This window comes from Zingiber officinale, chromosome 7B (assembly GCF_018446385.1).
Source record: "Zingiber officinale cultivar Zhangliang chromosome 7B, Zo_v1.1, whole genome shotgun sequence".
NCBI classification, from domain to species: Eukaryota; Viridiplantae; Streptophyta; class Magnoliopsida; order Zingiberales; family Zingiberaceae; genus Zingiber; species Zingiber officinale.
In genome coordinates this window covers 261,343-284,733 of record NC_055999.1, presented here as the reverse complement: position 1 = coordinate 284,733, position 23,391 = coordinate 261,343, and the positions used below count along the sequence as shown (strand labels likewise).

The 23,391-nt window shown below is 35.8% G+C and overlaps 4 protein-coding genes across 6 annotated transcripts; 1 reads left to right on the top strand and 3 right to left on the bottom strand.

The window, feature by feature from the left end:
• Window positions 1-21: 21 nt before the first annotated feature.
• Window positions 22-573, bottom strand: LOC122007375 (probable calcium-binding protein CML46). The gene has a single exon (XM_042563245.1). It carries the CDS (start codon window positions 571-573, stop codon window positions 22-24), a length of 552 nt encoding a protein of 183 aa, XP_042419179.1.
• A 482-nt stretch (window positions 574-1,055) lies between these two features.
• Window positions 1,056-3,070, bottom strand: LOC122004851 (uncharacterized protein At2g34160-like). Its single transcript, XM_042559675.1, has 5 exons — window positions 2,852-3,070; window positions 2,576-2,624; window positions 1,521-1,583; window positions 1,383-1,447; window positions 1,056-1,314 (listed from the first exon to the last, which is right to left on the bottom strand). Exons 1-5 carry the CDS (start codon window positions 2,969-2,971, stop codon window positions 1,225-1,227), a joined length of 387 nt encoding a protein of 128 aa, XP_042415609.1. The 5' UTR covers window positions 2,972-3,070; the 3' UTR covers window positions 1,056-1,224.
• A 1,356-nt stretch (window positions 3,071-4,426) lies between these two features.
• LOC122004850 (V-type proton ATPase subunit c''2) lies at window positions 4,427-7,733 on the bottom strand. Its single transcript, XM_042559673.1, has 4 exons — window positions 7,499-7,733; window positions 7,335-7,412; window positions 4,992-5,162; window positions 4,427-4,906 (listed from the first exon to the last, which is right to left on the bottom strand). The coding sequence occupies exons 1-4, from the start codon at window positions 7,600-7,602 to the stop codon at window positions 4,735-4,737; spliced, it is 525 nt and encodes a 174-aa protein (XP_042415607.1). The 5' UTR covers window positions 7,603-7,733; the 3' UTR covers window positions 4,427-4,734.
• A 1,069-nt stretch (window positions 7,734-8,802) lies between these two features.
• LOC122004848 (GDP-fucose transporter 1-like) lies at window positions 8,803-21,500 on the top strand. Of its 3 annotated transcripts, none has more exons than XM_042559672.1 (3): window positions 8,803-8,868; window positions 8,967-9,042; window positions 20,323-21,500. In XM_042559672.1, the coding sequence occupies exon 3, from the start codon at window positions 20,337-20,339 to the stop codon at window positions 21,378-21,380; it is 1,044 nt and encodes a 347-aa protein (XP_042415606.1). In that variant the 5' UTR covers window positions 8,803-8,868; window positions 8,967-9,042; window positions 20,323-20,336; the 3' UTR covers window positions 21,381-21,500. The 3 variants fall into 3 exon arrangements, with proteins under 3 accessions (XP_042415606.1, XP_042415605.1, XP_042415604.1); XM_042559671.1 differs by lacking the exons at window positions 8,803-8,868; window positions 8,967-9,042 and adding exons at window positions 19,875-19,941; window positions 20,036-20,124; XM_042559670.1 differs by lacking the exons at window positions 8,803-8,868; window positions 8,967-9,042 and adding exons at window positions 19,875-19,941; window positions 20,036-20,124 and having other exon boundaries at window positions 20,244-21,500.
• The last annotated feature ends 1,891 nt before the right edge of the window (window positions 21,501-23,391 follow it).

Sequence of the window (23,391 nt, the reverse complement as noted above, 5' to 3'; positions counted from 1 at the left end):
GAATTCTGATGCATGCATGCATCAACGTAAACCGACCTCCAAGAACCTTACAAAATCACTGAAATCGATCCTCCCGTCTCCATCTCGATCTTGCACTTGGATCATCCTCCTGCACGCATCCACTTCAAGCCCCTCCCCAACTCCAAGCTCCTGGAGAATCCTCCGCAGCTCCAAATCGTCGATGAAGCCGTCGCCGTTCTCGTCGAAAACCGAGAAGGCCTGCCTCAGCTCCTCCCAGCTCGGTTCGTCCTCAGTAAATAAATCAGGCAGTAGCACCTCCAAATCCACCTCCTCATTCAGCTCGCCCTCTGGGCTCGGGACCAGTCCCATTCTCCATAAAATTAACCCCAAATCTCCTCTTTGAAGACCTGCCGCGGTGTTTTTTGTGCTCTGCTTTCGCTGATGATGTTGCTGTTCTTCCTCGTCCGTAATGGAGGGACAGGAGAAAGATAAACCAAAGTATTTGAGAGCGAATTTCTTGATGGCGATCAAGATCAAGAGGAGCAATTTGTGAATGGCAGGAAGCGAGGCTGGTCCTTGGGAAAAGTACAAGAGCTTCTCCTCCGTTGCCATGCTTGCCAATTTGTTGAGAGAAGAAAGGAGCTGTCAGTTCTTGATTTATAGCATGCAGATGATCTAGGAAAGTTTAAAATGCAAAGGAAATTTAAGCAGGGCTTGGTCGTAATCAATTATATTATATTATATTATTAAGAAGGCCTGTTCTTCCTTGGAATTTTTCTGTTGTTCTTGTATTCAAATATAAGCTTTGTTATTTGACTATAGTAAAAGATAAGAATAATCCAGACCATTTGACTCACCTAAACACGCATTGTGATCAATTATAACTAATGATTTCCCAAAGTAGATTGATTTTCATCTTCAAGAAGGTCAATTTATAGATCGATCTTTTTTCAAAAATGGAAGTCAAGATACGTCGACGTTTGATCGAATCAAATGGTTGGAATGACTACATATATATTATATATATTTTAAGTTCATATAAAGAAACAAGAATGCAACAACGAGATTGGACATGGCAAAGAACAAAAGGCAACTAAAATGGACTGGAGAACCTTCCTATTTGAGTCATAATTAACAAGTACCAATTGCTGTAGACTCAATCTTGGAAGGAAAATAAGGTGCTGCTGATTCATGGAGATGATTACAAAGAACCGAAATAACAAAATTTTCTAGCAAATCAAAAACAAAATCAGTAAACTTCTGTCAGTTCTGCTGATCGCCTTCTCCACCATCTCGCTCGGTTGCAGCCATCAGATCATCGAAGTTTGCAGTCTTCCCAAGTAAAATCTCAATCTGCACAGAAACAGTAATGAGCAAAACAAACATCACTGAGTCATATTGTTGTTCAATCAATGCTTTACCTTTGCTTTCTGCAACGGTCTAACCCTCGTCTCATCCGTCACTTCAACCAAAGAAGTCGTTATCTCTGGATAATTATTTAATAATAAATGAACAATTAAAGAGTGGATCATCAGCAGGTTAGCCAAATGAAAGCTTACTCTTCTCCACTGCAAGCCCATTGTTTTTGAGTATCTCGGCAATTGTTACTACAGTTGATATGGCTGAAAGGTTGAATAAATTTAAGATGAAACACTAATTATCCAGGAGCGGAGTTCCAAGTGAATTAGTAAGAATTTGCAAATGGTGTGCTACTTTGAGGATTATGATAAAAAAAATAAAGACTGTTGATCATGCTAACTCTTGAAAATTAGTTAATAATAATAAATCTAATATAGCATCTTTCATTAATGTTGCTGGGAAGGGAAACAATAAACTAATGAAGTTTTCAATGTATCAACGTGCTAGACTATTGAAAGATAAAGGCTACAAACACAGCAACAAATTGCACTTTGATAAAAGATGTACAGCTTAGCATGAGAAGAATAAGGAGATAAAATGCAGAGGATATATAATAGCCACAGAATGATCGATTACTTAAAAAAAACAGTAGAAAGTTTGCTCAACCCATTAATGTAAAACAGCATAAAAGAAAGGAAAATATGGATTAACTTCCTAATATAGTACTTCTCGATTGTGATGGAAACAAGAACCTCACTAGCTGTCCATTTAAATGTCAAAACAAATTAAATAACAAGGAAATGATTAACCAACAAATTCAGCAATTTTGGTTTGTTAAAGGATGTGTATTCTCAAGTTTCAAGGTTTAAATACCAGCAATGAAACGATCTTCAGGATTTGGAACTCAACATGGTACACAATTGAAAGAGACAGTTGAACAATGCTTAATACAGAAGCCATTAGTTTAATGGTAGAATCCTGCCTATGTTTTAAGCCTTTTGTTAGGAAATCAAGCTAGCAAGAAATTGAGTTAGCACCTCATGCGGTTTGTCAATTCAATTAAGGGTCCCCAAATATCAAACCCAATTAACAAGTGGTTAACTGATACCATAATTAATTGAGAAAAATTGTCAATTACAAGACAGTATTTATTGAAAATTCTACTGTCAATGTAACAATTGGAAAATAACTATACTTAAGCATATTAATTGTGCAAGGACCAATGTGATCCATCAACGGAGCAAGGAAATAATACCCATTCCAAGTGCGGAGAGCTCCACATCATTGTACTGCTGCATGTATCTCTGCAAGCAACAAGTAATGGCGCCAATAAATAAATACAACCAATACCTAATACCATAAAAGTAATCATTTTGAAGCCTACTGAATCTTAAAGGCCGAGAAGTTCCTCCTAAGCATCAAGATCATCAAACCCGATTAAAAAACTATATCGAATCTATGCTTAAAAATAAAAATACAACGAAATTACTCTCGACATTGAATAAGATAATAAAAATGAGGCATTTGACACCTTTGCGAGATTGACGTAGAAGAAAAGGGGCTTCTTTGTGTTAGAGACTTGGATTCTATTCTTCTTGTGGGAATCGGCAGTCACGCTAAGATTGTTAACCTTTTCCGTGATCTCTTCCATCGACGCTGGGCGTTGGAGACGGAGTGCAGAGACGAGAAGAAACCCTAAACCGCGCCCCCAAAGTTCTACACCAAAATGAGATGAACAGCTGAAGCAACGTGATATTTATAGGACAGATTCCAAGGGTGAATTGTTATTTTAATTTGAAAAAAAAGGTTAATAATGAATAAAAAGATACAATTGCCTTAAAAAGACTCGAATGCCCTTGCTAACATGTCTGATCGTTTAGTTATAAATAATATTTTAAGAGTGAATAAAAAGATACAATTGCCTTAAAAAGACTCTAATGCCCTTACTCACATGTTTAATACTCTTTAATCTAACATATTCATATTGTAAAAAAAAACTTTTATAAATAATATTAAAAATATACATTATCTTTTGGCTAAGATATATGAGCACAAATCTTCTGAACCATTTTTTTATAGTCTAAAGTATGTGTCACTCGTATTTATGATCGGATCGTGATTCGATCACAAATTATTACGATCCCTTCTTGGGTTCACCGTCCCCACCATATTATAATTTTTGTTCGGAGCGAGCGACCGGAGACCACCTAGAGGCCTCCGGTGGTGGATAAATGGCCAAGTTATTAGACACCGAACGAGGGTGTCCTCCGGATGACCTTCGTCCGTCCGCTCCGAACAAAAACTATAACCTGGTGAAGACGGTGAACCCAGGAAAGGATCGCAATCATTTACGGTCGGATCGCGACCACTATCCGTCCGTAAATACGAGTGTCACATCACCTGGACCACAAAAAATGATCCAAAACATCCTACCTTAAGATATAACCTGGTGAAGACGGTGAACCCAGAAAAGGATCGCAACCATTTACAGTCGGATCGCGACCACGATCCGTCCGTAAATACGAGTGCCACATCCCCTGGACCACAAAAAAATGATCTAAGAGATCCTGCCTTAATATATCTATTCTTATTAATTTAATATCGGATATAAAAAATTAAATTAATTTTTTTAATTATTATTTTTATCTAAATTTAATAAAATAAGTATTTTACTTAAGATATTATAAAAAAATTAATATTATTGCTCTAAATGACTCAACTATAAGTAAAAAAAATATTTAAGTAACTCTGAAAAATATTAAAATATTGTTTAGTCAAAAATATTTAATAATTCTGAAAAAAATACTAATTTAAAAAGATAAATGTATACAAAATTAAGAGAATTTTAGGAATACATTGTTATTCCTTTGAAATAAATCTAGTACAAACGAAGGCCCTCACTTTAATTCAGGTGAGCAAAGAACAAGGTGAACCTTTCTTTTATAACTACAGTTGGATTCATAAAAACAATTAAAATTTTTAAACATTTATGAAAAATAGAGAAAAGTCTGACAAAGTTATGCATTTAAATATGTAAAAATTCCAATTTGAAGTAGCCCAATGCCCCATATCCAGCAATCTCTGAATTTTCTAGGAGGCTGCCGTATTTTCTACTGATCGGAAGAAATCCAGATAAATACAGTTTATTTTACAGCACACCAGATAAATTACAACAACAAATGCGTACGCCCAAGAATAGTTCTTACGGTGGATCCTTACAAACCCGTAGTTGAGTCAGGACATAAGCATTATTTGGCTCAAAAAATATTTCGAAAAAAAAAAAAAAAAAGCCTCAGAGACAACAGATGCCACTGCACAAAATGCATAATCTGGACTATACTGACATACCAACTACAATGTATGATGATTATGTTTCAAGATTATACAACCACAAGCTTCATGCGAAGGAACAACTCATGTTGCCTTAGCAGGCCATGTCGCTTGGGCTGACATGATTATACCAACGATCACGCCGAATAACCCCAGCGCACTTCCAAATATTTCGATCACCAGAATCTTTACAAAAAGTGTGGAGTTTTGAGCGTCGGATAAAGCACAGCTGCTCCCAATAATTCCCACGCAAAGGCTGTTCAAAGATGGTGAGTCTGTCAACATACTTGTCTTTTACTTGAGCTATAGCTAGATGGATGCGGAAGAAGAAGGCAACGTACCCACACATAAGATTTGCAAAACCAACAATGATCCCAGAAGCAAATATAGCATATCCAGCTCGAAGAGATTCAGGGTCATATATTTGTGATGCTGGAACGCTTTCCAGTTTGGTTTGTAGGATGATTGCGACGATCACACCGTATATAGCAACAGCCTCACAGAAAATAACACTAAGGACATCATATAATCACTTTAGTGGTCATAAATGCTACAGTTAGAAATGCCAATAACAATGTTGTTCCTGAGAAGTTAACTAATAGGCTTTATCAGGTGGCAGAAACATTAGTAGATAAAAAATGCAGATACAGACAATGTAGTGTGTGCATGCCAAAATTGTACATGAGCTTTGCTTTTGTCTATAGGTGTCAAAAATCAAAATCATTGATTTCAGTGCTAAGATTAGAATTGAGGAGTTGAAATAGTACGAGATAGAGGGAGGTCAAGCAAACTTATATTTAATTTAATAAAAAATGATTGAGAATAACTGAAATATTACTAATGATTAAAATCCTTTTATAGGGTTGAATTGTGAGATAAGATCAATGCTGCCCAGCTACCTAGTCTGGTAGGTGATCACTCATTTGCAAGGGCTTAGAAAACTGAAAAGTTGCAATTGGAAAATTTGAACTTCCTAATAAGATGAACTCAACAATTGTGTGTGGAGATCCTTACGGATATGTCTAGGTACAGGATCAACTTTCAAGGAACTTCTTGATGCGTTTTAAAAAATTTAAAGCTTAATATTTGTTTTAAAAAGTTAATAGACTTCAAAAAATCTGTTATATTTACTAGGGTAACTTAGACTTTGTCTTAGAAGAATTGACCTCTATTTCGCTTATAAAAGAGATCTGAATCCCTCATATAATTCAATTATTGAGTTTATTGAAAAATTCATGGCTTCATGAGTTTTCGGTTTTCCATGTGAAATCAATTTTATTCTGTGTAAGATAGTTAACGCCCATTCCACATCAATTTCATTATCAACACATTGCGTGAGTTTGTTATATTTTAATGTTGCATCACCTTTCTAAGCAACTTAATTAGCATTGTCATTGTTTATTCATTAAATTTGTTCATCTTATTGTCCATGTGAATTTAAGATTTACATGTTGCAGCTGCTGCATGTTGTAAATTGTGATATGTTGCCACACCAATATTGTTATATGTTTGAATTGCCACAAGATTTCTAATCGATAAGTTCATATGTTAATATGTTATGACATACACAGGTATCTTAATTAAGCAAGCAATACTTGTGTAATTATGGAATTCGAAACTAGTAGATCTGTTTCTCATCACTTATTATTGTGTGATTTTAATCGCACTAGAGAAATTACTAGATCTTATCTGGCTCCCTCTAGTGATTCAATTCTACTTTCGATTGATATTGGAGCCGGTTAATAAAAAACTTACAAGCCTTTGATGTACAAATTTGCACATTCTAGTGAACTTGAATGACACCATATGGTACAGCCAATTTGAAATTGCCCACCACTTATACTTCCTCTTTAATGCACCAACTATGTTTTGGGGGAAGAATAGTCGCTTCTAATGTTTTCTAAGACTTCTTAGAATTTCATAAAACTAGAATACAAGCTCCTACACAAAAGACCACTTGGACTCCAGAAGCAAAGATAGCTGACAAAACCTCTCACTTAATAACTCAGGTTTTCATTTTCTACAACTATTCCACTTCTTGTAAAACAAATTCTATGTAGCATTAATACATGTTTTGCCAATAATTTCTAAGTTGATTCCAGAAAAAGTGCAATTTGTGCAGCAAAATTTTGAATTACGTTCTAGGCACTAATAGCTTTTACAAAGTTCCACCATTTTCTCAATGTTCTAATACATGATCATCCAAAAATTCCACTAAGAGGGCTTATCCTAGCCATTACACCAACAAAGTTTAGTCGTGCATGAGAAGGGCATGCCTCACCAGCTGTCATCTTAATAGCAATCTGAATTCAACTCCTACATATTTTTCCAGTTACCTATAGGAAGTACTCTGTTTGGGAACATAATGAAATGAAGGTATGTTAATCTCAGACCAAAAAGAATTGCAGTAAATAGATAAGAAATCCTCCTAAAGTGGAGAAGATTGCATTTGATCATAACTTCCACAGGAGTATATGCCGATGAAAGGCCGAATTAGATTAAAGTACATGAAACAACAGCAAGGAGAGCAATCATGTACGTACATAGAGCTAAAAACTTTATTCTGTCAAGATCTAACTGAGTGAACCAAAGAAAAGAAAATGGAACGCTATAGTTCCAACATATACATAGAGATGAATCATATAAATGGTAAAATATATAGAAAACACAAAATTAACGCGCACCTAATAAGATTCTTCGAGGTGATTCTGGGGGCCTTGATCGCTGCGCCGATCAAGCTGCTCCCGGTAATATAAATCCCCCTGGAGGAATTGAGCGCCCACAGGAGAGATATCAGCCAGATCCAGTAAAAAAAACAAAAAAAAAAAAAGGAATTTGATGGTCGAACCAGGCAGCCCCGAGGACCGAAACGCCGATGGAGATAGCGATGCCGATGGAGGCAAAAGTGTAAGGCGAGATCTGCGTCAGCGCCCGCGACCACGAACTCGTCATTGCGAAGATCCCTTCTGAGGAGAGTACGTTAAACAAGGGCGAGGGCGAGACTGGATTTGGGGGAACGGAAGTCGCCGAAAGGGAGATGATAAGGGATGTTTTGCCAGTGTTTCCGATGGCAGATTATTGTCCATTTTACCATAAAATCTCTATGTATTTCAGAAATTTCTTTTGAAGTATATTTGTTGAGGAAAACTGTAAAAAAAAGAAAAATCCCGGGGCCATAGTGTATTAAAAGAGCGTTCAATGTTAGAAAAAATATTAAAAAGACACTTGAAGGAATATAACATTATCATCATTAGTTTAAAAATATTTTATTAAAAATATAATTTTAGCAGATTTATTTATTAACTCATTTTATTTTTTTTGTTTGTAAGTAACTAAAACTATTAACAAGTTTCTTTTTGTCCATTCAAACTCATTGTAAATACTAATATTTTTTAATTAATTTTTGGGCCTTTCTTATTTGCCTTTGTACTACATAAATTTTACTCTTATTTGAAAGAATAAAAAAGAAAATTTAAATCGAACTTTTATCATAAGGTTCGAGCTCGACTCAATTTGGAATTACCAAACTCGTGAATGGTTCGAGATCAGCTCGTTATTAGTTTGATTATCATAGTTAACGAGTCAATTCGTTAAGGGAGTTTGGACTTGTTTTAGAGCTCTTTTTTTTTCATTTTAGAGTTCGTTTTGTAGGCTTATTAAGCGAGTTCAAAAACTTGTTTGAATAAATATTCAACAAACCTAACAACTAAAATACTATATACTCAACACATCATTGAGCATCCCAAACTACTACATTAAACTTTCAAATTCAACACATCATTGAACATGTTCGATAGCCCTTTAATCGAACTGAGCTCGAACCCGAGTTTACGAGCCTATTAACGAACATGTTCTCGAACCCTTTAAACGAGCCGAGTTCGCGAGCCTATAAACAAACATGTTCGCGAGCTCACAAGCCGAATGCTTTTAAACTCGAGCTGAAATCGAGCTTGAACTCGGCTCGATAAGATAAACGAATGAATTTGAACGAACTTTTTATCGAATCAAGCTTCGAATAGTTCACGAACCGATCCCTAATTTCAGTTAGGGATCCATGGAGTTGAAAACATAGTCTCCATATCCAAGGGACTCAAATGCAAAATTTCTAAAAACAATTGTTCCTATAACTTCTTCTGTTCCAGCAGATCGTTTAAGGCTTGGAGTTGCAGGTTTGGAAATAATTTCCATCTTCTTTATTTGCAACTCCTTTACTAATAGGTTTGTGATTCCGCGTTACCAAATCAAATCGCTTTCATCCCAGGCATGATCTTTCATCGTGTCTTTCTGATCTCCTTTTTTTTTTTCTTGCTGACCAGCATTTCCTTGCCGCCGCGAAGACGTAGATATCCAAACGCCCCGGAATCGTCGATTTCTTCTTCTTGCGAAAGGGAGGTACGAAAAACTGTTGCGTTTACAGATTTCTTCTCTACCTCGAAGTCTAAGATGCTAAAACCCTCGTTTACTGGTTCTGATCTTTTCTTTGGACCTAACTTGCGCCTAAAATGAAATAGATTCCATCCTTTTGTTTTCTTATCGTGCTGGATTCTTGAGGGTGCTCGATCATCGCTCTTCCGGGCAAGGTTGAGAATAAAAGTTTAGTAGTTATTGACAAAGGGAAAAATAATGGGAGTTGGATGCAAGAGAGAAAGATGTTATAAGAGATAGGGAAGAGCCTCTTTAAAAAACACCATGCCTATTTGTTGGAGGCCTTCCAGCCATGAAAGGAGCCCACTGCTTTCAAGCCATAAAAACTATGACGATCACTCCTTTTCTTCTGTAAAATCCAATCAGAATATCTAATTAAATATTTTTCTATGAAGGTTATTATTTAGATTATTAAACTTTTCAATTATTCTTTGTTAAAGAAAAATAGCCTCTACGCTTGTGTAAATCTCCAACCAGTGAACTGAGAATAAGGCTTACTTTTTCCTTCTTCCCTGCTTTTGTCTATGTGATGATGATGGGAGCATGGTTTGAAATCTCAAATTAAGCAACATGGCAAAAACTATATCATTATGATAAATTATCAAAACTCGATATTCATCTCTTTTATGTCATTTGTGTTGATCATTCGCATGTCATGCCAACACCCAATACTCTTTGGCATGCTACAACACATGTTCAGATGAATCCAACTTGTACCTGCACAACACAATGGTAAAATTGTACTATTCAAATGGATAAAAAATGAAATAATTAATGTTAACCCTTGGATTTAGGTTCATAGGATCTTCTCTTCTTTTTTTCCTCCTTCCACCTCAAATTCACTGCTAACACCAATCATAACTTGACATAGTACCGAAATTGTGTTGTTTTTAGTTAGAGGGCAAGCCTTGACCACGGCTTAGCATTCCAAACTTTAGTTGAAATAGAGATCCATAAGGTAAAAGCAATTGAAAGCTAATCAAATCCTATCATCTTATAAATACTCTAAATGTTTCATCAATTACCATCTCTATCCATTTCTTCAACCTTTTTCTTTAGCATTTTTTTCCTACAGTATTTTTCTATTAATATTAGCAATTCCTGCATTATATATTGACAAAAATGTATTATTATCATTTATTCAAATTTATATTTGGCATTGATCATACAACTAAAAGGTTATATTCTATCTTTCTTGACTAATGATAAATAAAAGAGGTTGATTGAAAGTGTGCTTCAAAGTGATGAAAACAAGCAGTAGTTTTATCAAAATGTGGATGGATTAAAGTGATTCATAACATCAAAGATGCACCTCCCATGACTCCTAGAATATTCTTATTAATCAATAATATTAAAAAAAAATATTATGAAAAGATAAAATCCTCTTGCAAGAGATGTTTATTTGACATACAACAAAAAAATAATTAAAGAGCAAAAAGCCACATTGGTATTTTACCATTTGATTTTAATTCATAATTAATATCATTAAATAAATTAAGATTTAAATAAATTTGACTTATCCAATTATTTTAAATTAATAAAAAAAATACTCACAATAGAATTAAACACATAAACTAATATTAACTATTATAATACAATGCATTGTCCCTTTTATAACATCTAATTAAATATTAAAATCAAATAGCAATTTGGTTTCAACGTATTGAAATTAATAATTTGCATTATCGGTAAATTATTGATAATAAATATTGGAAAAAATAAATAAATATTAGAAATAATAATTAATTCAGAACTTATGAGCATTTGAATCAGATTAATCTTTCATGTTTATTGTTTAGGTGAATTAAAGTGCAAAGGATGGAGAGCGAAGGATTGAGCCATGATGAGCATGTCCCCCTTGTCGTTCCCCCCGCATGTGAGTTTTTATCCCTAATTATTGCTTTGTAAATCTGGTATTTGAGTTTACTAAGGATGGTAAGCAATTAAGGAGTTTAAGTATGAAATTTATTCTATACTTTTTTTGTAAATATGAATTATGCCCTTCTCTATCGGCATTCTGAATTCATGTGTGTGTTCGGAAAGAAAAGATAAGCTGGACAAAAGAGTTTCACTCTCTGTTCTTTCTTTTAGTACTTGTTGTCATTTCCAGTAAATAGAGATATATTCAAATTCATATATTTGATAGTACGTCATTATTACTCATTCAATCTTTGGAAAGAACTCTTCTATTAATCATTCTACTACATCACACTTTTCTCGCTTTAATCTGTCATTTTACTTTATCTTCATAGTCATTCCTGAAATGGAAGATGAGAGCGGTAAGGAGCGTAGACATCAGTGAGGTTGTGCTAGACAGGTGCGAATTGGAAAACAGAGAGTGCTCAAGCAGTGTGTATAGATGATAGAGTGAATGACTCAGTTCGCTTAACTTGCTTTCCATACAATTTCCATGGCTATTCATAAGCAAGATTCCAAGAGCGAATTTTAGGTATGAGAGATGGGAAGATGCGAGTGATAACAATGTGGCTCGTAAGTTCTTCATTCTCAGAGAATCCAAATTTTTGGATCTTGATTTTGTCAAGAATCCTTTTAGCGTTTCTCTTAATTCAATTTATTTATATTTGCATTTTGGTTTAACTTATCTAATTGGTAATTGACTTTTAAATTGTGATTGCAGATTTCAAGTCATATGTGTGTGAGATGATCAAAAGCTATGTAGATAGACAGAATGCTAGATATATGCAGTACATTGAACGGAAGAAAGAGCAGTTGGAATGCATTTCTAAAATAGAAAAACTGAAGGAATATGGAAGTTTAAAAAAATATCATCAAACAAAATTAGAGAAGTTGGAAAAAAATCAGATGATGTTCAGGGAAGAAATGAATGAGATGAAGGATTTAATGTTCAAGACAGCAGTGATATTCGAGAATATGTGTAAAGATATTCCACGGAGTAATTTTGATAATGATAACGAAACTACAGCTAATGAAGAGCAACCTGAAGCAGGTAATGTTTTTAAAGGAGACAATGTTTCTGAAGGAGGTGAAGGAGATGCTCCAAGAAGGAGCAAGAGGAAGAAAAAAAATTGATGTGATTCTTAGGTTAACCAAAACATGAATTTTTTGTCTACTGCTTGGAACTACGCTTGTTTTGTTAAACTGGCAAAGATATTCCTTAGGTGATGAACTTTTTCTTCTATATTTTAATTAGTTATAACAGTTGTTGTTTCCTTGTATCAACTGACTCTTGTTGGCATCCTCCAGTTAAATTGAATATTCGATTGCATTTTGCTATTCAGGATCAATAAATTATGGCCGTTTTTGAAGCTCCAAATGATTGTAAGGACCTTGCCCGTTGTTACTTATGCTACTTTTCATGGTTGACTTCAAATTTTCTTGAGTCATTAGCCTATTGCTGTTTATGTAAGCATTTGATTGGATATCTGCTGTTTCAGCTTACTTATTATTAACTTTTTTTTTAAAATTTAAATAAGCACTCTATTTGAGTCAAATTTAAACCTATCGATGGTGGTAAATGTTCTCTCTTTATCAAAACTAATTTCAAATGGAAAGGATAAATTTTGGAATAGAGTTACACTTAGTGAATAGCAAGGTGAAACCATAAATTCATATCTTCTGGTTCATATATTTTGGATCAGGGGATGATCCACTTTTAATTATGGTTGAATCGTGGTTGCGATATGATCATAATTGGTTCTGATCCCTTCCTGGGATCACAGCCACGATCCAATCACAATTGGGAGTGAACTATCCCCTAGTCCATAAAAATATGGACCAAGAGATCCCTACTTGTGCTTTGGGTGGTAGAGCTATTTTGTACCCCATTTGATATTAACAAAAAAAGAAGTGTGTTTGAGATGAGCCTCCAATGTTACGATTTATTGCAAAGTCATGTGGATATAATTTGCCAGATAAATCTAATAAATTCCAGTTTCTTAATTTTTTAGCCAATCTTCTCAAGCTAGCTTTCTTTATTTTCCTTATTAGTCCTTCAATGTTTTTTGTTCTCAAAGGACCTCTAAATTGTAATGTATCCTTATTTTAATGTATCTTTAGCACATGTTTTCCGTGAGGGAAGAAATCACATATGGCAATAAGGTGACAAAAACAACTTTGTGCTTTCATATTTTCCCTCAATTTATTTTGGCAGAAAAAGAGGGAGGGACAGAAAAAAACGATAGAAAAATCTTTCACTATTTTTCCTTTATATCGCTTACTGATTTGGGTAGGAAGCTCAAATCTAACCTTAAAGAAATATTTTTTCGATCCTATTTGTCTTTTTTCAATCTGAAAATCTCATGTGATAATATTTCATATTTTAATTATTGTTCCGTCTCATGCCCAGATGCAATTCTTAATATGATCTTATCGTTTGAATTTATAGCCGTTTAATAAAGTAAAATCAAATGCGATGAAAATGATAAATTAAACTTGGATCGATGTTCATTGTCATACAATCGGTAAAGAAAGAAGTTTCTTGGCATTAAAGTGAGGAGCTGTATTTTTCTTCCCGATGGAATGAAAGAACCTGATAATAATCCTATGGAGATTATAGTACACATATATAACTTCATATATCTAATTACATTATTAGTCCATCAATAGTAATAATAAAGTAAATTAATAAGTTTCTTGTTTCTACCCATATAAAATCCACATCCAATATCAACTCATAATCAAACCATTAATTAAATTATTTTATTAGACTAATTCAATCCGGCCATGTGCTTTAACATGTAGGCTCACAAGGAACAAAATCCAATTGTGTTGATGGAGAATTTTATTATTATACCTAAATTCAAATATAAAACTTTTTTTATAAATCTTAATCCCCTAAACACACTTGTGACAAATTTACTTGCTAATTCGAGGAATTAAAAATAACATGCAACTCTTATTCAATAAATGAAAATGTGTTTTTAAACCGCTTTTATTTTCAATAATTGCACTTAATATCTTTTTGTGATTTTAAAGTTTAATATGCTCATGAGTAAGTTATAATGAGGAAATCATAGCCTCATGAATAAGTTATAATTATGAAATTAAATCAAACCCTAGCTTGGAGCCGTGATATATAAGAGATAGAACAATTATCAATACAATGAGAATTTGATTGGTATCTGTCGTCGTCTGTGGGAATCTTCACCTGAATCTGAAACTACGTGATGGAGGACGCTGAAAAGCTCAGTACTATCACTTTAACTCAAGAAGATTTAGAATTGTTCATTAATGCTAGAGTGCAGAAAGTGTTACAACAGCAACAACAAGCATATACTAAAGGCACACTACCAGTAGCACCGAATCTGGTGATCTCAACCGCCGATCATCAAAGAGATAGAGGTATGGAGAAGATGATCATATTTATTTACCTCCTGCTCCTATTTCTCCCACTAGATGTCCCCGAGCTTTTTTCTACACTCCTATTGAATAAGGAGGGCGGAGAGTGGTGCTTCAGGAGTCTTCTGGTGAAGCACCAATAAGAGAAAAATGCACAGGAAAATGGTTGCTAGTGATAGCTCCCTTGAGAGAATAGTTACTTCTTTCTCTCAGAGAGTAGTAGATGATCCGTTACCAAAGCATTATCAGAATTTAAATATCGGGGAATATTCTAGAACCATTGATCCAGAAGATCATCTTCTAAAATTTGAGAACGTATAGTTTATCGACGGTGTTAAATGTCGGATGTTTCTTACAATATTTGAAGATGCTGCTCAGAGGTGGTTCAAGCGATTACCTGAAAACTCTATCAGACACTTCAAGGATTTCCACAAGGTATTCTTGCACCATTTCTCTAGCAACCGAAGGTATCATAAAACTCCTTGGAGTATTTTTTTTCTATTAAGCAAGGACCGAAGGAAGCCATTAGAGTTTATATTAAAAGATTTAATCAAGTGGTCATTGATGTTCCTACCGCCACTACTGAAATATTGGTGAGTGTCTTTTCTCAAGGACTCAATGATAATGATTTCTTCAAAGACCTTGTGCGGAATCCTCCTGTCAATTTTGATTTATTAATTGAACGCACAACTGAATTTATCAACGTTGAGAAAGCTCAAGTGGCTAGAAAGAAGGAGAACATTCCTGCCATCCCTGCTCCGATTAACAAGCACCCTTCAACTCCTGTGCAACCACCAAGGGGACCTTGTGTGGCCCCTCCACATCGCCAAATGGAACTACGGTCACAAGCAGTACAGCATGTGGAGATGCCACAAGAGATCCTAAGAAGATGGTGCACGTATCATATTTCGGGTACCCATTATATAGAGAATTGTTTCGCTCTGAAGAACCAACGAGCAAATAATGCTCGTTATTGTAGGTGATCTCCTAATCGGCAACCATATCCGAGGCAAAATAGTCCACTCAAGTTGGAGTACCGGGCGGTCGAACCACAACAGGGAGTGTTACAACTGTCGACTGAACAAGTTCAAGCGCCTGAGCGAACACAACAGGAGCCATCATCTGTTCGACAAGAGGAAAACCGAAGCAATGCTGCCTGAGGTAACTGTTAGTAATAGCTCTAGAACCAATTATGAGATGATTATAAAGGGCTTATTTTTGTATCATATTTCATTATTAATAAAAGGCAAAGTTGGTTATTATATTTATTTAAGTTCAGTGACGATTGAATAAGTATAATAATGTCCTTGGTTAGTAAGTTCTTATCTACAGCATATATCAATTGGTTGAATTGATAGTGAGATATGTAGATATATATAGAACACTGCTCTAAACTATTCCTAGTCAAGCATTAATATATAAAGACAATATTAATGCATTGAGACTGCATGTAGGTTAACGGATCACTTAATCTCACAAGTCATGGATATGAGATATCATGTTGACACATGAGTATATATTAGAGAATATGTACTGAATGACCCGCCATGAGAATGTTTCATAGATTGTTATATAAGTGTCATAAATATTCTCATGTGACTATTGGTATGAATAGTCGTTAGATCTGAAGTAACTATGGTTCTTTACATAAGGAGTTGTGTACTTTTGTATCGGCAAACGTCACCTGTAACAAGGTGGACTATAAAGTCGATCACTGGGTATATAATAGGTTATGCGGAGGGATGTGAATGATGTAGATGAGATCTATCCCTTCTATATGACAGAAGCGATATCTGTGGGCCCCTTGATTAGTAGGACACAAGAATACATGACCATGCTCAAATGAGTCAAAATGCGATATTGAGCTTATTTGATTGAGTGTGTCTACTTAGAGATCAAGAAACACAGATATTGATAAGAGAATGATACGTTATATGCCTCATTGATCAATCTAGATATCAAGGATGGAAGGATTGAGTTATACAAGATAATAAACACGGAAAGGTTAGGTCGGATCTCGATATTCTTGTCACTTGGGTAGTAATGATGTATTGCTAGATATCACTCATTGCTTATGTATCTAAAATGGTTTTAGATACATTGTCAGCATTACGAGAGCCTATTGGGTCACATACAAAGAACATGTTGATTTGGAGATGGATATGGGGTTAAGTTTAATCCGAATTATACACATTAAGTTAGACTCGAATGAATTCAAATTAGACTTATTGAGTAATGGGTTAGACTCATTGGCTTATTGGCTTATTGGGTTAATGGTTAATCCAATATTCTAAATCTAATCCATTAAGATTAATAAATATTAATAGAGATTAATATATCATTAATCAAAAGGAAGATCAAGAGACAAACATTTTTGTATTCATTTGATGAATACAAAAAATCATTTGTAAAAGTAACCTTTTGGTAAAGTAACCTATTTGGTAAAGTAACTCTTTTGTGAAGTCACTATATATAGATGAAGTGACCTTTTGGGTGAGGGTGATCTTCTTGGTTTTTGCTCTTCTTCTCTTGCCACAAAACGACCTTGTGTAGTTGCTAGCATAACAAAGGTTGTTTCTTCTCCAAGTCGTGAGTTCGTGAGATGGACGGAAAATGTGTTCGTGTGGATACCATAGAGGCGTGGACGTGTTGATCACGCTGAGATCTACATCCTAAAGAAATATTGCTGTTAGGATTACGAAGGGCACGCAACAAAGGTATAAACTCTCATGTAGAAACTTAGTATGTCGTCTTCCTTCGCATGAATCTTATGGAGGAACTAGATGTTTTCCGCTGTGCTTTTGCGTGTTTAGCGCCCTAGTTCCTTACAGTAACATCAATATGATAACAGGCGGACCTACTGATGGCGATTCAAATCGGACGAGAAAATCGCATGCTCGACTACTGGAGATTCATGCAGTCGGTTGTAGCTTGGAGAGAGCGGCCGAACCCGAAATCAGTTTCAGGCCTAGAGACCTGGAGGGGTAGAAATACCCCATGATGATGCTTTAATAATTAAGGTTGTTATAGTCAATTATAATATTTCTCGCACTTGTATTGATACTGGTAGTTCTGTTAATATTATCTTCACAAAAACTTTCGACCAATTGTAGATAGATCTGAGTGAGCTTCAGCCCATGGTGACTCCTCTATATGGTTTCACGGGCAATGAAGTACAACCACTCGGCCAAATAAAACTGGCCATATCTTTAGGGGGAAAGCCCTTGATGAGAACCAGAAGATCTTATTTTATGGTGGTGGACACACCTTTTGCTTATAATGTCATATTGGGTCGGCCGACCTTGAATGAATTTCATGTTGTCGTTTCTACTTTCTACCAGAAGGTTAAATTTCCTGTTGATGATCAGGTGGGGGAAGTTCATGGAGATCAGCTGATGGCGCGCAAATGTTATGTGGAGATCATTAAGACAGAAGTCAATACTGCCTGTAAAGTTCAAAAAATGAAAGTCAATGCCATTCAGGAGAAACCGCGCGTCCTAATATATGAAGAGAAAGAAGAAGTACAAATACAGGTCAGGCGACCAGAGGCTGTCACTTATATAGCTGCCGATCTAGATCCCCCACTTAAGACTGAGCTGATACAATGATTGATGCGAAATAATGATGTGTTTGGATGGACTCCCAAGGAGGTCACAAGCGTCTCCCCTCTCGTGATGGAACACTCATTACATGTATATCCGGATGCTCGACCGATCAAGCAAAAGAAAAGAGATTTTGGAGTTGACCAGAACCAAATCATCAAGGAGGAGGTGGACAAACTGATGGAGGCAGGTTATATTCGGGAGGTGCAATTCCCTATCTGGTTGGTGAATGTTGTCCTGGTCTCTAAACCAGGAAATAAGTGGAAAGTATGCATTGACTTTCGGGATCTCAACAAAGCATGCCCGAAAGATCATTATCTATTACCTTGCATTAATCAGGTGGTGGATTCTACAGCTGGTTGTGAATTTATTTGTATGTTGGATGTCTATCAAGGCTATCATTAGGTCCCTCTTGCCAAGGATGATCAAGAAAACATCAGTTTTATAACAGCTGAGGACACTTATTATTATAATGTTATGTTTTTTGGAATAAAGAATGCAGGAGCAACATACCAAAGGCTCATGAACAAGGTATTTCGGAAACAGATTTGGAGAAACATGGAAGTATATGTAGACGATATATTAATTAAATCCCTTCAGGCTGTCGATCTATACAAGGATGTGGAGGAAACATGTAGAATTCTTCGACAATATGGACTCAAGCTCAACCCTTGCAAGTGTTTATTTGGAGCTAAAAATGATAAGTTCCTCGGCTACATGGTGACAGAGCAGGGAATAGAAGCTAACCCCAACAAAGTCCAGGCGCTCCAGGACATGGACCCTTCACATAATATGAAGGAAGCCCAGAGGTTGACTAGTCGGATTACTGCTCTATCTCGCTTCATCTCTTGATCGGCCGATCGAAACTTTCAGTTCTTCAAAATACTCCGAAAGACTATTAAGTTCCAGTGGGATGAAGAATGTGACAAGACATTCTAGGAGTTGAAAGATTATTTGTTAACCCTACCTGTATTAGCTAAGCCTATAGTAGGAGAAACCTTATGGGTTTATCTTTCGGCAAATGAGCATACTGTGGGCTCAGTGTTGGTAAGGCAGAAGGGGAAAGAACAACAACCAATGTACTTATTGAGCCATTTATTAAAAGAAGTCGAATGCAAATATACTACACTCAAAAAATTAGCTTATGCATTGGTGTTGGCAGCCAGAAGCTTGAGTCCTTATTTCTTATCACTTGCAATCATTGTATTAACTAATAGCACTCTCGGTCGAGTACTTCTTAATTAAAAAATATCCGAACGGTTAATTAAATGGACAACTGGACTCAGTGAATATGATATACAGTATCAACTCCGCTCGACAATTAAAGCACAGGTTCTGACAGACTTTATAATAGAAGTAAAAGGTCCAAAAAAGAGAGGACTTGAAGTACAAGGTCTAAAAGTACATGGTCTAGAAGAGAAAGCAATTTTAGCTGATTTATTTAGTATTAACTCATTTTCTTGTTTTTTTTCTGTGCAAGTAACTAAAACTATTAATAGGTTTCTTTTTGTCCATTCAAACTAATTGTAAATACTCATATTTTTTATTTTTTTTGGGCTTTTCTTATTTTCCTTTGTACTACATAAATTTTACTCTTACTTGAAAGAATAAAAAAGAAAATAAAAATAGATATGTTATATGGAAAGAATGGCAAGGAAGAAAGAATTTCATTTTTCCCAATATTTTAATTTTATAAAATACAAATTGATAAAAAAAAGAAAGAGAGCATATGGAGTGTAAAAATCTGTTTTTAACATACTTTGTATTTCAGTTAGGGATCCTTGGAGTTGGAAACATTTTCTCCATATCCAAGGGACTAAAATGCAAAATTTCTAAAAACAATTGTTCCTATAACTTCTTCTGTTCCAGCGGATCGTTTAAGGCTTGGAGTTGCAGGTTTGGAAATAATTTCCATCTTCTTTATTTGCAACTCCTTTACTAATAGGTCTGTGATTCCGCGTTACCAAATCAAATCGCTTTCATCCCAGGCATGATCTTTCGTCGTGTCTTTCTGATCTGCTTTTTTTCTTGCTGACCAGCGTTTCCTCCCCAAATTTCGTTGCCGCCGCGAAGACGTAGATATTCAAACGCCCTGGAATCGTCGATTTCTTCTTCTTGCGAAAGGGAGGTACGAAAAATTGTTGCGTTTACAGATTTCTTCTCTACCTCGAAGTCTAAGATGCTAAAACCCTTGTTTACTGTTTCTGATCTTTTCTTTGGACCTAACCTGCGCCTAAAATGACATAGATTCCACTCTGGATTCTTGAGGGTGTTCGATTAGGTAGAACAATTGAAATTGAAACGAGATTGTTTCTGGATCTTACAGCAGCGGACACAGTCATGGACCTAATCAAACTTGACTCTTCGAAACAATATTACGCAACCAGTAGCCTGGTCGTCGGCTATGCCCTCTGTTCTAGTTTGCTCGCTGTCATCAATAAGTTCGCCATTACCATGTTCAACTATCCTGGCCTGCTGACGGCATTGCAGTATTTGACCTCGGCTCTTGGTGTTTGGGTTCTGGGAAAGCTGGGTTTTCTTTACCATGATTCTTTTAACTTTGTGACAGCCAAGAAGTTTTTGCCTGCGGCAATTGTCTTCTACCTTGCCATTTTCACCAATACTAATCTCCTAAGGCATGCGAATGTGGATACTTTCATTGTGTTCCGGTCCCTGACTCCCCTTCTTGTTGCCATTGCTGATACCATCTTCAGAAAGCAACCGTGCCCTTCCAAGTTCACATTTTTCTCGCTTGTAGTTATTCTTGGGGGTGCAGTTGGCTACGTCCTGACTGATTCAGCATTCACTCTCACTGCATACTCTTGGGCCGTTGCTTATTTGATAACTATCACGACTGAGATGGTTTACATCAAGCACATGGTCACCTACCTAGGACTGAATACTTGGGGTTTTGTCTTCTACAACAATCTTCTGTCCTTAATGATGGCACCAGTCTTTTGGATTGTTACTGGAGAATACGCAGATGTTTTCACCGCTTATGGATCACGCTCAGAGAATTGGTTTGATTTTGTTGCTTTCTTTGCAGTAGCTTTGTCTTGTGTCTTTGGATTGTTGATCAGTTTCTTCGGGTTTGCCGCAAGGAAAGCAATATCTGCCACTGCATTTACAGTTACGGGTGTTGTCAATAAGTTTCTTACTGTTGCAATCAATGTATTGATATGGGATAAGCATGCAAGCCCACTCGGTTTAGTTGGCTTGCTTTCAACACTCGTTGGGGGAGTTCTTTATCAACAATCAGTTACTGGTAAAGGACCAAATCAACATGGATCTACAATTTCTAAGCAAACAAGTGTGGTAGGTAAGGTTGATTCTGAAGATGAAAGCAAAGGGTCGGGGCTCTCCAGCAAGGATTCAGCTATATGATTGCTATGTATTAGATTTCTCTTCTCATTCTGTAGGCAAACTTATGCTATAGTGCTTAATTTTCCTAAACGGTATTTGTTCATTAGAAATTTTATGGTAGAATTTGATTTACAGGTTCAACCAATTAGTTTTCCTGTCAAGTGTTTATGTTAATTTTTTGTTCATCTATAACTTCATCCTTCATTATTGGAACAATTGTTTTTGCTGAAGCTACCATCAAGTGCTGGACATCTATTATAAATGTTCTCTGTTCTCTGTATTACATTTTGGTATGTACCCATTGGTTGAATTATTGAATACCCAACTAGAGTTGTCAACCATAGCAAAATTAGGATCAACAAAATACATTTGCTTGTAAATTTCCTATTAACATTAAACTTTTGATGCAGAAGCCGAACAGGTGTTGGACAACTTAGGAGATAAACCAGTTCATTAGCCTCTAAATGGTTATTATTTAGCTGACTTCCTACTTAGACTTTGGATAAGAGTCAGATGATTCGAATAGTAGACTTGAATTTTGTTCAACCTTAAGAGTTTAGTATTTAATGAGGTCTAATACCATGCAAGTAACAAAATTGATACTAGTTGACACTGTAAACTAGCTTGAAGAATCGGTATGCAGAGAGACTCCAAGAGGCAACAATATAGGCAACTAAGATGCAAGGATTCTGTGAATTGCATCTTAAGGCATGAGGGAAGTAAGATCATACAAGATGATCAATGTTGTCTGAATTAGCAATAGGTAGATGACCTATGTTTAGGAAACAAAACTTAGTTTGGTTCATTTGCTTTTCTCGTAGCCTATTAGTTATTAAAGTTAACTCATGAAATTGCACTGAATTCATGAGTACATGACTTTCAAACATATGCCAAGTTGTAAAATTAAACAAGCATTCAGCTCGACTCGTGTTTTTGTTTTTGGCAGAAGAGATCTTGGTCTGCAGTGGTTGAAAAGGATCTTCCAAAAAATCATAAACTTAAACAGCATAAGATATGGAATCTTTCTTTAGAAATTTTGCCACATTTCTGCCAGAAAGAAAATGTAACGAAACTGGAAACAAATTTTTATTCCATCTCCAAATTATTTTGACACACTTTCTGAATTTCTTGCTCTTATTTGGCAGCAAACATATTTTTGGCCAAACCTTTTTCCACTTAAACATCTCAAATACTATCTGCTTGGTTAATTAAGACGTAACACAGACCTCAGTCCGCCGTGACAGTGCAGCCCCAATGTCTTATCTTCCTTACCAGTGGAATCATATCTGCCCCAATCATCTCAGCCCTTTTTTTGGCATTGGTGCTGCCCAAAAATTTAGCAACCTCAAATCTACAAACAAAATGGACTGAGTTCGGGCGACAAATCCAGGATGTTTTTTCATGTCCTCCTCAAGATCAGGCATGGAGGTGAGAATGAATTTATAGAGCTGCTCATCAATTGAATGGTTACGTTTCAAATGTTTCAGCAAAAGTACATCGCCCAAGGCCACTAAAGTTCCGGTGCCTTTCATAATAGATGATACTGTAATTAAGAGGGGTCCATTAAAGACAAGTCAAGATGGAAAAGAACGACTCATGTGGAAATTAAAGTTAAAATAGTCAAAAAATAAAGTCCATAGATCAGATGAAGTTGGTCGAACGGGTCTCCAATGCCGGCCAAATGTGACCGTCTGGACAGCCATCCTCTGAAAACTTACGACTCAATTAAAAGCCAAATAGTAAATCTCTCGGGCCACTGTCCCAGTCGACCGGACGGTATATCCGATCGGACAAAAGACAACCCTCTGACAACAGAAAAATAGAGTGAAGGAAAATAACTCTATTCAGTACGACTGAGCTATGATGTCCCTGCCTAACAGCCTCCGATCATATCAAATTGTACCGTTTTGAAAGTTTTTGTCACAGAACATGTCTCAGGGATACTTTTGGACTTATTTTTTCTTAGGACGCTTTGGAAAATATGCATATACTTTGAGATACGTGAATAGACACTACAATAACACTATAAAAG

Bases quoted from the DNA above. Each gene is read 5' to 3' on its own strand.
- LOC122007375 (XM_042563245.1), bottom strand. From the start codon at position 573: ATGGCAACGGAGGAGAAGCTCTTGTACTTTTCCCAAGGACCAGCCTCG.
- LOC122004851 (XM_042559675.1), bottom strand. From the start codon at position 2,971: ATGGAAGAGATCACGGAAAAGGTTAACAATCTTAGCGTGACTGCCGAT. The intron at 1,584-2,575 runs GTATTATTTCCT...TCAACCTTTCAG, and splicing joins GCTCTCCGCACTTGGAATGG to CCATATCAACTGTAGTAACA. The intron at 1,448-1,520 runs GTAAGCTTTCAT...ATAATTATCCAG, and splicing joins TGGGCTTGCAGTGGAGAAGA to AGATAACGACTTCTTTGGTT.
- LOC122004850 (XM_042559673.1), bottom strand. From the start codon at position 7,602: ATGACGAGTTCGTGGTCGCGGGCGCTGACGCAGATCTCGCCTTACACT. The intron at 5,163-7,334 runs GTGCGCGTTAAT...TGATGTCCTTAG, and splicing joins ACCTCGAAGAATCTTATTAG to TGTTATTTTCTGTGAGGCTG. The intron at 4,907-4,991 runs GTACGTTGCCTT...ATCTTTGAACAG, and splicing joins TTTGCAAATCTTATGTGTGG to CCTTTGCGTGGGAATTATTG.
- LOC122004848 (XM_042559672.1), top strand. From the start codon at position 20,337: ATGGACCTAATCAAACTTGACTCTTCGAAACAATATTACGCAACCAGT.